The sequence below is a fragment of the Delphinus delphis genome, chromosome 1 (genome assembly GCF_949987515.2).
Source record: "Delphinus delphis chromosome 1, mDelDel1.2, whole genome shotgun sequence".
Classification (NCBI taxonomy): Eukaryota; Metazoa; Chordata; class Mammalia; order Artiodactyla; family Delphinidae; genus Delphinus; species Delphinus delphis.
The window spans coordinates 131,298,786-131,314,693 of record NC_082683.1 but is presented as its reverse complement, the minus strand read 5'-3'; the positions used below and the strand labels follow the sequence as shown (position 1 = coordinate 131,314,693).

At 35.5% G+C, this 15,908-nt stretch overlaps 1 protein-coding gene and 1 non-coding gene across 4 annotated transcripts in view; both read left to right on the top strand.

Annotated features, from left to right (window-relative positions):
* Positions 1-15,908, top strand: part of COP1 (COP1 E3 ubiquitin ligase) — a 272,563-nt gene that overhangs the window by 161,012 nt on the left and 95,643 nt on the right. For all 3 annotated transcript variants that reach the window (XM_060034406.1, XM_060034397.1, XM_060034388.1), the window contains 2 exons: positions 1,349-1,457; positions 1,843-1,924. In XM_060034406.1, coding sequence (XP_059890389.1) covers positions 1,349-1,457; positions 1,843-1,924 — 191 coding nt within the window. The remainder of the gene's footprint in view (positions 1-1,348; positions 1,458-1,842; positions 1,925-15,908) is intronic.
* LOC132416621 (small nucleolar SNORD12/SNORD106) lies at positions 13,344-13,426 on the top strand. The gene has a single exon (XR_009517666.1). It is a non-coding gene; the product is annotated as a small nucleolar SNORD12/SNORD106 (small nucleolar RNA).

The window sequence follows — 15,908 nt, the reverse complement described above, 5'->3', positions numbered from 1 at the left end:
CCATTTTATACACAAGGAAGCTGAAGCACAAAAAGGTTCATTAACTTGCTTAAGATTGCACAGCTATTCTCTGGAGGAGCCAGGATTCAAACAGAAGTAGTTTGGTTCCAGAATCTGTGCTTCTAACCATTTCATGCTACTCATTTATAAAATAGGGGCTCTAATACTAATATGTATTTCATAGGATTGTACTTTAAGTAAATCCACATAATGCACTCAGCACAGTACTTGGCCCACATCAAGTAAATGTTACTATAATGAAAATATGGATTGGAGGGTTTACCTTTTCTGTCTTGACATATGTAAAAATTATGGCAGTACTCTATGCATCTTGGAATAAAGAGAAGGAAACAGTTCAAGGCTGGAAACTATGGGCTTGGGGCTGAAAGGATCAATATGTAAGCTTGCCTAAAACCAATTTGGAGCACACCAATTGTGAAAGTGAACTAAATTACCCAAAGCCGCAGCTAGTAAGTTGCAGATCTGGAATTTAAGCTCAGGTCTATCTAAATCCAAGGCTCTTAACTGTTTCATATAATTTCTCCCAGAAATTCTAACAAGTATACTTAAAGTTGCAAATGAACTCTTCCAACCCCTAAAATTTAGCATGAATGCAACTAGTAGAGAACAAAAAAGCTTTGTGTTCAAATGCTTGGAAATCACCTAGGTTAATTGCTTTGCTTTCTAGGTGACTTTTTTCTATAATATACATTAGCTTTACTGTATGCATGATGTACATATGTGTCTAACCAAAAGAGTGTATTTTTAGATGTCGCATTCTCAGTTTTGAAACATTTGAGAATAGCTGAAACCATAAATGTTAAAAGTTTATTTAATTCTAACTGTTAAATGCATTTAATTGAAATTTCAGTCATACACTTACATTAGTTAAGATTTGGGTGTAAATACAGAAATCCAATTCAAAACCAGTTTATTGGTTTATATGATTGGGCACAGCTGGATCCAGGGGCCTAAATAGTCTGATTAGGTCTGTCATTCTGCCATGGCATGTTATTGCCCCCTTGGCCTCTATTATCTTCACTTACAGACGTGCTTTTCTCATGTATCAAGGATGGCCAGTAGCAACTTTAGGCTCATCATATCCATCTTCAAGCTCGTGACGAGCATGAAAAGTGGTTACAGGTCATAACTTGGTAGTTTCAGTTGAAAAATCTGGGAATTATTTGATACCTTTCTTCCCAGATGTATTGTGGGCAGAATAATGATTGTGAACTCATGTAAACCATTTTGAAAGGGTTCTAATCTTTCTGAACACATCAAAATTCTTTGTACCCATTGTTATTTATTTTTATGTAAAATGAGGCTTAACAGTATTCCTTTCTTTCAGCTGTATCAGTTGGAGTAGTTACCATAAGAACCTGTTAGCCAGCAGTGATTATGAAGGCACCGTCATCCTATGGGATGGATTCACAGGACAGAGGTCAAAGGTCTATCAGGTAAATAAGGTTACTAGTTACTTGTTTTAAGTATCACATTTTCACTTTTTAATAATTGTAGAGCTTCATGTGTTTTATAGTTACAAATTTAAAGTCATTATTTAGCATTTTCTATACCTATGTAATTCCAAAGAGATGCTTCTCTGAAGCATCTCTTCAGACTTCTTGCATTTGTAGAATGTATCAAATGAATTTCCAAAAGCAGTAATTTTGTAAATGTGTATATAAAAAGTTTAGGAACTACTTTGCATCTCATTTGTTTTCATAACCAGTTCTTTTCCCTCCCACCATAGTGATAAATTGGTATCAAGTTTGTTTGTTTTGCTTTATTTATTTTAAGATCTATATTCTGTTTGAGACTACTTTGTCTTCCTTCTCCATCCAGGAGCATGAGAAAAGGTGTTGGAGTGTTGACTTTAATTTGATGGATCCTAAACTCTTGGCTTCGGGTTCTGATGATGCAAAAGGTACTATTTGAGTTCCCTCCCCCAACTTAATTCCTTTTACTGACAGAGATGCAGATATTTATTGAAACTCATAACAATCCTTTGTGATTACTGATTATTCTAAACATAATCTACTAAGCACAAAAATCTATATTTCTTGGAGTGAAAGAAAAATGAATATGCTGCATCTTCATTATGATAATGTTTTCTGGGTTCATGCCACACTGTGACATTTTTATAACCAGTTCCTTTATATATACCATGAAATGAACTTCAGACATCTCTGTATTTTGAATTATATTAAATTCTGACTGCATACCAGAATCTTTTAATGAAGTTTATCATGTTTCAAGGCAAAAATTCTACATCTCTTTCTGCCAATTTTTTTTTAAAATATAAATTTATTTATTTATTTTTGGCTGTGTTGGGTCTTCGTTGCTGTGTGCGGGCTTTCTCTAGTTGTGGTGAGCGGGGGCTACTCTTCGTTGTGGTGCACGGGCTTCTCATTGTCATAGCTTCTCTTGTTGCAGAGCACGGGCTCTAGACGCGCGGGCTTCATTAGTTGTGGCACATGGGCTCAGTAGTTGTGGCTTGCGGGCTCTAGAGCGCAGGCTCAGTAGTTGTGGTGCATGGGCTTAGTTGCTCCATGGCATGTGGGATCTTCCTGGACCAAGGCTCAAATCCGTGTCCCCTGCATTGGCAGGCGGATTCTTAACCACTGCTCCACCAGGGAAGCCCTCTTTCTGCCAATTTAATTTACCTCTCTTCTATTTTTTTTTTTTTTATTTTGGTATATCCATCTTTACTATTCATTCTTTTCTGTTAACCTTACTGTCTTGTTTTGGCCTGGTTCTTCTCATCATTATATTTATAAAGCCCTGTTAACAGGTTTCCTTTATCTTAATAGCCTTAATTTCTTTGCCCTTTCCTTCTTTTCAACATGTAACTTGCAGACTAGTGGATAGATAGGCAAGGGTGGCTCTACCATTGAAAACTTTATTTCACAATGATAGAGCTGTCCTATTCTGTAAAAGGGAAATGACATGACTGGCTTGACCCCAAAAAAGTTTTAGATCAGAAAGTAGCAAGTTGTTTACCCACAGTATATATAGATTGTAATACTTCGCTTCGCAATTGCTTTAAGAAATTATCTTCGAATTTCTGAATTATTTAGAGAATTGTGCTACAATTGACATTTTTATGTTGGAATACAAAGCTACATTAATTAAACTTTTTTTTTTAAAAATAATGTAGTGGGGTAGCCTTTATTGAGAATACTTGTGTACTTCCTCAGGAAAATAGAAGTAGTTTAAGGAGGAAGAGCAATTTAAGTAGGAAGAGATTTTTTTTTTAAATTACTTACTGATTTTATTTTTTTTAATTTATTTTTGGCTGCATTGGATCTTCGTTGTGGCAAGCGGGGCTACTCTTCTTTGCGGTGCGTGTGCTTCTCATTGCAGTGGCTTCTCTTCTTGCGGAGCATGGACTCTAGGCGCATGGGCTTCAGTAGTTGTGGCACGTGGTCTCAGTAGTTGTGGCACACGGGGTTAGTTGCTCCGTGGCATGTGGGATCTTCCCAGAGCAGGGATTGAACCCATGTCCCCTGCATTGGCAGGCAGGTTCTTAACCACTGCGCCACAAGGGAAGTCCCTTGATTTTAAATTGTATTAAGATACACATAAAATAAACCATTTTAACCATTTTAAAGTATACTGCTCAATGGCATTAAGTACCTTCACATTGTTGTGCATCCTTCACCACTGTCAATCCATAGAACCTTTTTCATATTGCAAACCTGAAACTCTGTGTTAGAAGCTGTTTCTGTTTTACTGAAACAGTAACTCCCCATTCCCCCTTCACCAGCCCCTGGCAATCACCTTTCTAATTTCTGTTTCTTGTGACTGGTTTATTTCACTTAGCATAATGTCTTTTAGGTTCATCCATGTTGTAGCATGTGTTAGAATTTTGTTCTTTTATAAGACCAAAAAATAATCTATTGTATGAATATACCACATTTTGTTTCATTCGTTGATGGATAGACACTTGGTTGCTTCCCCTTTCTGGCTATTGTGAATAATGCTGCTATGAACATGAATGGCAAAATATCTCTTCATATCCCTGCTTTAAGTTCTTCTGGGTATATACTCAGAAATGGAATTGCTGGATCATATGATACATACTTAATTTTTTTAGGAACTGCCATTCTGTTTCCCACAATGGCTGCACCATTTTATATTCCCACCAACAGTACCCAACTATTTCCATTTCTCCACATCCTTGCCAATACCTGTTCTTTTATTTTTCCTTTTTTTTAAAATAATGATTTTAATGGGTATGAAGTGGTATCTTACTGTGGTTTTGCTTTGCTGGCATTTCCCCAGTGATAGTGATGTTGAACATTTTTTCATGTGCTTATTAGCCATTTGTATATCTTCTGAGGAGAAAGGTTTATTCAGGTCCTATGCCAATTTTTTAATTGGGTTTTGTTGTTATTGAGTTTTGGAGTTCTCTATGTATTCTGAATATTAATCCCTTATCATGATTATCAAATATCCATTATATATGATTTATTAATATGTGCTTTGATGCACACAATTTTTTCATATTGATGAATTCCAAATTGCCTATTTTTTTCTTTTGTTGCCTGTGCCTTCCGTGTCATATTCAAGAAGTCATTGCCAAATCCAATGTAATAAAGCTTATGGCCTATTTTTCCGTCTAACAGTTTTATGGTTTTAGCTCTTACATTTGTGGCTTTGATCCATTTTGAGTTCACTTTTGTATATGGTGTAAAGTAAGGGTCTGACTTCATTTTTTACATGTGAATATCCAGTTTTCCCAGAACCACTTGTTGAAAAGATTGTCCTTTCTCCATTGAAAAGTCTTAGCACCCTAGTTAAAAATCATTTTATCATATCTCTGAGGGCTTATTTTTGGACTCTGTTCTTTTCCACTGGTCTATATATTTGTCATTATGCCACTACCATACTGTTTTGATTACTGTAGCTTTGTTTTGAAATCAGGAAGTGAGTCTTCCATTATTTTTTCTTCTTTTTCAAGATTGTTTCGGCTATTTTAGATCTATTAAGATTCCACATAAATCTTAGGATGGATTTCATTCTATTTCTGCAAAAAAAAACTTCATTGAGATTTTGTTACAGATTGCATTGAGGCTTATCGATTTAATTGATCTTTTCAAACCAGCTTTTGGTTTCATTGGTTTTCTCTATTGACTTCCTGATTTTAATTTATTGACTTTTGCTCTAATTTTTATTACTTCCCTTCTGCTTACTTTAGATTTAATTTGCACTGCTATTTCTAGTTTCCTAAATTGGAAGCTCAGATTATTGATTTTGCATCTTTTTTCTTTGCTTAATATGTGCATTCAGTGCTATAAATTTTCCTCTGAGTGCTGCATCCCACAGATTTTGATAAGTTATATCTTCATTCTCATTTAGTTCAAAATATTCTTAAATTTCGCTTGAGGTTTTTTATTTGACTTATGTATTACTTAGAAGCATGTTGTTTGATCTCCAAGTATAATTCCATTGTGGTCTAAGAAATACACTGTATGATTTCCATTCTTTTAAATTTGTTAAGGTGTGTTTTATGGCTCAGAATGGATGAATGTTGCATGTGACTTTGAGAAGAATGTGTATCCCACTGTTGTTGGATAAAGTAATATGTAGATATCAATTATATTCAGTTGATTTATGGTTCTGTTGAGTTCAACTGTGTCCTTACTGATTTTCTGCTTGCTGTATCTGTCCATTTCTGATAGAAGGGTGTGACATTTTTTAGATTCTACATTAATCTGTGTATTTCTTCTTTTACTATACCACATTGTCTTGATTTGTAGCTTAAGTCTTGAAATCATTTAGTGTGAATCCTTCATCTTTGTTCTTGAAAATGATTTTAGCTCTTTACTTTCTCTGTTTTCCCATAAACAGTTTAGAATCAAGTTGCCAGTACCTACAGAAAATCCTGCTGGAATTTTGATTGAGATAGTATTGAATCTATAGATTAATATGGGATGAATTGATATCTTAATGCATTGAGACTTCCATTCCATGAACGTGGTTTATCTCTTCATATTTAGTCCTTTCTGGATTTCTCTTATCATAGTTTTATTGTTTTATAGTTTTTGAATGCAGATCTTGCACATTATTACAACTAAATAGTTTAATATTTGGTGCTATTGAAAATGGTATTTAAAATATTAATATCCATTCATTTTTTACTAGTTTATAGAAAAACAATTGATTTTTTAAATATAAATTACATTTCAACAACCTTGCTAAAGCACTCTTTACTTTTTTTTTTTTTACATCTTTATTGGAGTATAATTGCTTTACAATGGTGTGTTAGTTTCTGCTTTATAACAAAGTGAATCAGTTATACATATACATATGTTCCCATATCTCTTCCCTCTGCATCTCCCTCCCTCCCAACCCCCCTCTCCCACCCCTCTAGGTGGTCACAAAGCACCGAGCTGATCTCCCTGTGCTATGCGGCTGCTTCCCACTAGCTATCTATTTTACGTTTGGTAGCGTATATATGTCCATGCCACTCTCTCACTTTTGACTGCACTCTTTACTTTTAAGAGATTATGTGTGGCGATTCCTTGGGCCAATCATGTTGGCAAACAGAAACATTAATACCTTTTCATTTTCAACATGTGTGCCTTTCTCTTTTTTTTGCTTGCTTTATTGTACTTGCAGGAACTTCCAGAACAAGAGTGGTGACAGCAAATATCCTTGCCTTGTTCCTGATCTTATGCGGAAAGCTTATAGTCTTTCATCATCAATATGATGTTAGATTTAGGTTTTGCATTAGGCATTTTTTTGTGTCAAGTTAAGGAAGTTCTGTTCTAGTTTGCTGAGAATTTTTTATCATGAATGGATGTTGAATTTTGTCATGCTTTTTCTGTATCTATCGAGATGATTCTATTGTTTTTCAGTATCATGAACTATAATGATCTGGTTTTTTTTAATTAATTAATTTTATTTTATTTATTTTGACTGTGTTGGATCTTTGTTGCTGTGCGCGGGCTTTCTCTAGTTGCGGCAAAGGAGGGCTACTCTTCATTGCAGTGTGCAGGCTTTTCATTGCAGTGGCTTCTCTTGTTGCAGAGAACGGGCTCTAGGCACGCGGGCTTCAGTAGCTGTGGCTCGTGGGCTCAGTAGTTATGGCTCGCAGGCTCTAGAGCGCAGGCTCAGTAGTTGTGGCGCACGGGCTTAGTTGCTCCGCTGCATGTGGGATCTTCCTGGACCAGAGCTCAAATCCGTTTCCCCTGTATTGGCAGGCAGATTCTTAACCACTGCGCCACCAGGGAAGCCCTGTAATGATCTGTTTTCAAATCTTGAGGTAGCCTTACATTTCCAGGAAAAACCTCATCTTGGTCATGATGTATTATCTGTCTTTTCTATATTGTTAGATTTGATTTGCTAATTTTTTGGGGGGGAATTTTTACATCTATGTTTATGAGGGTTATTTTTTCTATCCTTGTAATGTCTTTTTGTATCAGGATAATGCTGGCCTCCTAAAATGATTTTCCTTTTTCTGTGTGTGTACCCCTGGGTGGGGTGGGTGGAGGGAAGTGATTATTTAGAATTGTTACTGTTTTACTCTTAAATGTTTGGTAGAATTTGTTATTGAAGCTTTCTGTCCTGGAGTTTTCTTTGTTTGAAGGTTTTAACTAAGAACTTAATTTCTTCAGTAGATTTAGAACTGTTCAATTAATCTATTTCTTTTTGAGCGAGTTTTGATAGTTTGTATCTTTCAGGAATTGGTATTTTGTGTCCTTTCTTTTTTTATTATTTATGTACTTAGATCAGTGTGATGTTAGGTTTATCAATCTTATTGATCTTTTCAAATATCTGATTTTATTGGGTTTTCTCTTTTCAGTTTCATTGATGTTTGTCCATTAATTTTTTCTTCTTGCTTTGGGTTTAATTTCTTCTTTTTCTACGTTGTTACAGTTGAAGTTTATGTCATTGATTTGAGCATTTATCTTTTCTAATATAAATATTTTTTGTTATACATTTCCCTTTAAGCACTACTTTAGCTGATCCCACAGATTTTCATATAATGTGTTTTTCATTCAATTTAAGATTACATCTGTGACTTCCCCAGTGGTCCAGTGGTTAAGACTCCGTGCTTCCACTGCAGGGGGCACAGGTTTGATCCTTGGTCAGAGAACCACATGCCACGCGGCACAGCCAAAAAATAAATAAATAAATAATATAAAAATAAATAAATAAAATTACATCTAATATCTCTTGTGATTGTCTTGCTTGGCTAAGAATTATTTTAAAATATTTTAACATTTTCCATCTTTTTAAAAAAATGTCAGAGCTCTTACTCTTATGGATTTATAGCTTAATTCTTTTAAAATTACAGAACATATTTTTATATAATTTTAATCCTTTTAAATTTGTTATGATTTGTGGCCCAGAATACAGTCTACCCTGGTAAATATTCCAAGTGCATCGAAAAAATCTATACTCTGCTGTTTGATGGAGTGTTCTATAAGTGTCAGATCAATCTTGTTGATAATATTTTTTTGGTTTTCTACTTCCCCCCTTTTTTGGTCTCCTTGTTTTATTAATTATGAAACAGGAGTGTTGAAATCTAGTTTTATTTCTCTTTTCAGTTATCTTGGGGAGGAGGGTGTTTTGCCTCATTTTGGGGGGAAGTTCTATTGTTAGGGTCAGGAACATTTAGAAATCTTATATTTTCTTGGTGAACTGACCCTTTTATCAGTATTTAGTGTCACTCTTCATCCCTATTGATATTCTTTCTTCTGAAACTGCTTTGTTAGATATTCATCAAACCAGTAATTTCATTCTTTTCTCCTTTGGGATTCCAACTGCATGAATGTTAGACCTTTTTATTTTGTCTTATAGGTCCCTGAGACTCTGTCCTTTTCTTGTCAATATTTTTTCCTTTCTTCAGATTGAGTAATTTGTCTTCTGTCTTCTCGTTCACTAACTTTTATGTGTCCATCTCCCTTTTGCTATGAATTTACCTCAGTGAATCTTTTATGTAAATTACTGTAATTGTTTTAAAATTTTCTATTTTGTTCTTTTTCACAGTTTCCATATCTCTCTGAATACATCTCTCTTTCCATTAATTTTAAACGTTTATTACTTTTACCCCATGGAACATAGTTACAATAGTTGCTTTAACATCTGTTTTATAGCATTGCTCTGTTGATTGCATCTTCCTTTGAAAATTCTTCACATTTTCCTGGATTTTTGTATGTTGAGTTATTTTGAGGTTATATGTTAAGCATTTTGAATATTATTTTGTACAACTCTGGGTACTGTGCAGATTTTCTGGAGAGTGCTTTGTTTTGTTTTTTTAAATCGGGTAACCAGTTGGTTTAGATTTTGACTGTGAGTTCTATCGTGCCTATGTGAGTGCTTGTTTTACTGTCAGGTCAGTTTTCAAAGCCTTTGCTGTGCTCCATTGGTTTGTCTGATGCATATGCCAGTCAGAGGTTAATCTGGAAATTAGTAGGTCTTTTCAAACGTAGTTCAATGCTCATAGCCTTTGCCGTTCTACTTTGTGTCCATCTTGCACATAGAACTCAGAAGTAACTATAAGCCTTATGCTGTTCATACACAGAAGTATGGGATCTCCTTTTCCAGTGCTTTCTTTTTGAAGTTTCTCCTGCACACTCTTCATCCCCCAGAGTCTTTTTTACTGAGGGTTTCTCCAGAAAGTAGGGTTTTCTGTACAGAGGAGTTACTCCTTTTTGTGGCTGTGGAGATGGAGTTTCTCTTGGTGCATTAGCTTCCCATGCTGATGCAGCTCTGTGACTAAAGCCCTCCCTTGGGGAAGAGTTGAAAGAGAAAAAGGATGAAACAAAAGAAAAACAATGAAAATTACTCCCAAACCTCTGGCTTGCAAGAACCCCTTTTATTAGTCTTATGGCCAGATACACAGGGATTTTCCTTAGTTTTTGCTGATTGAGGTACTGACTTTGCCTCTCTGTGGGAGAATAGAGGGAGGAGCAAAACAGTATTCTCACCTCCATGTTGGTCACTTCCTAAGTCTTGAATTTCCTCCCCCCGCATGACTGGTTTTCCTTATTATTCACATTCCTCAGAGAGTCACTTTCTGTTTTCTTGATAATTGTCCAGAGTAAACTCACAGTGAGAGAGACTGACAGATTACTCTGTCTTGGTTGGTACTAACATTCCCAAGTGCATTTAAGCCTTTCTCAGAAGTGTTACAGACATACCTCGTTTTATTGCACCTTGCTGATACTATGTTTATTACAAATTGAGGGTTTATGGTAACCCTGTATAGAGCAAGTCTATTGGCGCCATTTTTCAACAGCTTTTGCTCATTTCATGTCTCTCTGTCACATTTTGGTAATTCTCACAAAACTTCAAACTTATTCAGTGTTTTTGTATGTGTTATGGTGATCTGTTATCAGTGATCTTTGGTGTTTCTATTGTAATTGTTTTGGAGTGCCACACACTGCACCTATATAAGATGGCAAACTTAATCGATAAACGTAGTGTGTGTTCTGATTGCTCCACCCCTGTCCGTTCCTCTGTCTCTCTCCTTCTCCTCAGGCCTCCCTATTCTCTGAGACATAACAATGTTGAAATTAGGCCAGTTAATGACCCTCTGTTGGCCTCTAATTGTTCAAGTGAACAGAAGAGTTGCACATCTCACTTTATTATTTATTTATTTTTTATAAATCGAAGTATAGTTGATTTACAATGTTTGTGTTAATTTCTGCTGTGCAGCAAAGTGATTCAGTTATACATATATATACATTTTTTTCACATTCTTTTCCATTATGGTTTAACTATACTGAATATAGTCCTCTGTGCTCTACAGTAGGACCTTATTGTTTATCCATCCTATATATAATAGCTTACATATGCTAACCGCAACCTCCAACTCCATCCCTCTCCCATTCCCCTCCCCCTTGGCAACCACCAATCTGTTCTCTAAGTCTGTGAGTCTGTTTCTGTTTCGTAGGTAAATTCATTTGTGTCATACTTTAGATTCCACATATAAGTGATGTCATATGGTATTTGTCTTTCTCTTTCTCACCTCGCTTAGTATGATGATCTCTAGGTCCATCCATGTTGCTGCAAATGGCATTATTTCATTCTTTTTTATGGCTGAGTAGTAATCCATTGTATGTATGTATGTATGTATGTATGTATATATATATATATATATATGTATATATATATATACCACATTTTCTTTATCCATTCCTCTGTTGATGGACATTTAGATTTTATCCATGTCTTGACTATTGTGAATACTGCTGCTTTGAACATAGGGGTGTATGTATCTTTTTGAATTATAGTTTCATCCAGATATATGCTCAGGAGTGGGATTGCTGGATCATATGGCAACTCTATATTTAGTTTTTTGAGGAACCTCCATACTGTTTTCCATAGTGTCTGCACCAACTTACATTTCCACCAACAGTTTCCACCAACAGTTCCCTTTTCTCCACACCCTCTCCAGCATTTGTTATTTGTAGATTTTTTGATGATGGCCATTTGACCACTGTGAGGTGGTACTTCATTGTTGTTTTGATTTCTCTAATAATTAGTTATGATGTTGAGCATCTTTTCATGTGACACATCTAACTTTAAATCAAAAGCTAGAAATGATTAAGGTTAGTGAAGAAGACATGTTGAGAGTCAAGATAGGCTGAAAGCTAGGCCTCTTGCACCAAACACTTAGCCAAGTTGTGAATGCTAAGGAGAAGTTCTTGAAGGAAATTAAAAGTGTTATTCCAGTGAACACATGGATGATAAGAAAGTGGAATAGCCTTATTGCTGATATGAAGAAAGTTTTAGTGGTCTGGATAGAAGATCAAATATTCCCTTAAGCCAAAGCCTAATCCAGAGCAAGGCCCTAACTCTTCAATTCTATGAAGGCTGAGAGAGGTGAGGAAGTTGCAGAAGAAAAGTTTGAAGCTAGCAGAGGTTGGCTCATGTGGTTTAAGGAAAGAAACTGTCTTTACAACATAAAAGTGCACGGTGAAGCTGCAAGTGCTGATTAGAAGCTGTTGCATAACTGATTCACTTTGTTATAAAGCAGAAACTAACACACCATTGTAAAGCAATTATACTCCAATAAAGATGTTAAAATAAATAAATAAATAAAAAGCTGTTGCAAATTATCCAGAAGATATAGCTAAGATAATGAAGGTGGCTCCACTAAACAACATATTTTCAATGTAGATGAAACAGTATTATATTGAAAGAAGATGCCATCTAGGATTTCCATAACTAGAGAAGTCAGTGCCTGGTTTCAGAGCTTTAAAGGACAGGCCGACTCTTGTTGGGGCTAAAGCAGCTGGTAACTTGAAATTGAAGCCAGTGCTCATTTGCCATTTTGAAAATTGTAGGGCCCTTAAGAATTATGCTAAATCCACTCTGCCTGTGCTCCTTAAATGGAACAACAAAGCCTTCATGACAGCACATCTGATTACAACATGGTTTGCTGAATATTTTAATAAGCCCACTGTTGAGACCTCCTGCTCAGAAAAAAAGATTCCTTTCAAAATAGTACTGCTCATTGACAATGCTCCTGGTCATCTAAGACCTCTGATGGAGAGAGACAATGAGACTAATGTTGTTTTCATGCCTGCTAATACAACATCCATTCTACAGCCTATAGATCAAGGAGTAATTTCAACTTTCAAATCTTATTATTTAAGAAATACATTTTGTAAGGCTATATGTGCCATAGATAGTGATTCCTCTGATGAATCTGGGCAAAGTCAATTGAAAACAGAGAAATTGTTCATGAAAGGACGAGTTAATAGATGGGGCAGACTTCACTGCTGTCTTACTTTAAGAAGTTGCTGCAGCCACCCCAAGCCTTCAGCAACCACCATTCTGATCAGTCAGCAGCCATCAACTTAGAGGCAAAACAGTCTACCAGTAAAAAGACTCAGATGATGGTTGCCATTTTTTAGCAATAAAATATTTTTTAATTAAGGTGTGTAAATTTTCTTTTTTTAGATATAACGCTACTGCACATTTAATAGACTGCAGTATAATATAAACGTGGATTTTACATGTACTGGAAAAACAAACATTTTGTGACTCCCTTAATTACAGTACTTGCTTTATTGTGGTGGCCTGGAACAAAACCCTCTATACAGGAATGCCTGTATTTACTGTTTCTTAAATATATTTATCACTCCTTGACTGGTGATTTTACTTATAAAATATAGCCTTTATAATAATTTTATAGTAAGAATATTTTTTAAATTACTTTTAATGTATTTTACACAAAAATATTTAACATTTTTTATATTTGTTGTTTGATCAATTTTTAACCATTATTAACAATGGAAGTTATTTTTTCATTGCATAATTAAATACTCAGTCCTTACAAATGATATTTTTCTGATCTGTATATTTTAACAATAGTTTAATTCCTCATAAATGATGACTGAACTTTTTTCCCCGACAGATCAACCATGTTGATCTAACTTCTCTAAGCCAGTTATAAGATAAAAAGTTAAAAAATAAAAGTAAAAACAGTTTACTTCCAATTATATGTGCACATATTTGCATGTTAAAGAACTGTCAGTACCTAGCAAGGTAATCAGAAAAGAGTTTCATGTGCCATTTTATAAGTTCTTTTGGGAAAATGTATTTTCCTTTTAAAATACATAACCTAAGAGTCATCCAATAAATAATCTTGTTTTTGAAATAGAATAAGCACATTCTTTTTTTGTTTGTTTTTTGCGGTACGCGGGCCTCTCACTGTTGTGGCCTCTCCCGTTGCGGAGCACAGGCCCCGGACGCGCAGGCTCAGCGGCCATGGCTCATGGGCCCAGCCGCTCCGCGGCATGTGGGATCCTCCCAGACCGGGGCACGAACCCGTCCCCTGCATCGGCAGGCGGACTCTCAACCACTGCGCCACCAGGGAAGCCCAGCACATTCTTTAAAGGTTTTTTCCCCTCCACATATGAGTTTTAAGAATTTAGGCTTTAGGACACCCTAAATTTAGCCTGATTTATTCCAAATTTTCATAGTTGTATATGTTAATGTAAAAGTGCTGAATTTGAAATCTTGGTAAATTTCAAAAATTAATTTTACTTAACTCATACTGAATGAAATGCTTCCACTTCTTATCATCAGAGGACTAAAAAATGAACTGCAACATAATAAATAAACAGCATTATGATAACAGTTACATTCCCATAAGTTATAACTCTACTAAGTATAATATCTCCTGGATCCAAAAGAAATTAAAAGGCTTGTGTTGGCCAGCATCCCAGATGGACCCCAGTGATCTTTGGTTTCTATTATTCCCACACTTGTTTAGTTCCCCTGCTTCCCCATTGCTCCAGTCTGCATGATAGCAGAATACTGTAGAAATGAAGGTATGTCCCTTCTGAAATTAGTTTATCTGTCTTCATTATTCTCTTTCCATTCACTTGGTTTGGGAGAAGCTAGCTGTATCATAAGCCCAAATGGTGGGGAACCGAATCCTCACGCCAAGAGCTGTGTTGAGTGAACTTTGAAACGAACTCTTCAGCTCAGCTTTACTGTGACCTCTGAGCCTTGACACGGGGAGCCAAAAGCACCCAGCCAAGCTGCCTGGAGATTCCTGATTCTCAGAAACTATGTGACATAGTAAATTTTGTTGTTTTAAGTTGCTAAGTTTTGGGGCAATTTGCTGTGCAACACTAGCTAACTAATGTGACAAGGCCTGTTTTCTCTCTGATGAAGTTTAAAAGAAAAACTTACGTTTGATAATTAGCATTGTCAAAGTACACATCTTTGTGTTTAATCTTTTACACTTTTTTAGGCTTATCAGATAGTATAGATGTTTATGATAGTTTTGGGTGAAGCAGCATTCTCCCTTTTAATTCATTGTGTTTTCTGTAGGATCTAGACAGTAGTTCAGAAGTGGGTTCAGTAGTACCAGATATGAATCATACTCATACTTGCACATTCTCACTAAAGACAGGCTTTCTTATTGTGTCAAACTCCTGGGCCTGTTTCCTTTATCTTTTACAATGAATTCTTTCTTAGGAAGCTTTGTGCAAATAGATATACGGTGGACCCAGTCTGAAAAGCTCAGAAACATAAATCCTGCACATTGAAATTGGTACTGACATTATTATAGATATGTAATGTGTTCTGTTTTTGGAAAAAATAATTTTGAACAAAAGAACTTAGGGAGTGTTTAACCCAGACTTTAAAGATTTGTAGATGATAAACCTCACCAATCCTCTAGGGTAGTTGGATTTTTTTAAATTCAGGACTTTTTAATGGGACTTAAGATTCAGGTGATACTCAAAAAACCAGAAAAACAAAAAACCAAAAATTTTTCTTTACCTATTAACATTAATCAAACTTGTAATAAAACACTTAGTTATAAGTAAAAAATTCATTTCCTAAAGGGAGCTAGATAGTACTCAGAACAAGTTTTTTTTTTTTTTTAGTCTCCTACATTTTGACATGATTTTCCTAGGAGTCACTATTTTGATTTTTTTCTGAGTGTCACAGGAGACTAAATAAGGGCAGTGTGTTTTGTTTGATTTAATTGCTTTAGCTCTTCACCTTGAGGATATTTTCTTTTAAATTCGCCTTTGTTTTTTCTTGCCAAAAGGAATTTTCACAATAAATGTTGAGACTGTAATTTTGTAGTTAAAAGAAATTCTTACTATCAGACTTTTACGGAGAAAGGAACCATAGTTCCTTATTGTGAAGAACATCTCATTTATATTTGTCTTAGACATTTTTTTTTTTTTTTTGGCCACACCACGCAGCTTGCAGATCTTAGTTCCTCTTAACAGGGATCAAACCCAGGCCCCTGGAGGTGAGAGCGCCAAGTCCTAACCACTGGGCCGCCAGGGAATTCCCAGTCTTAGACATTTTCTTCCGGTACTTTTATTGATTTCTTTCTCCAAAAGATTATACTATTTTACCTTTTGACCTATGATGTTATCTTAGGATATTAAGTTGATTTTAATGTTATTTCA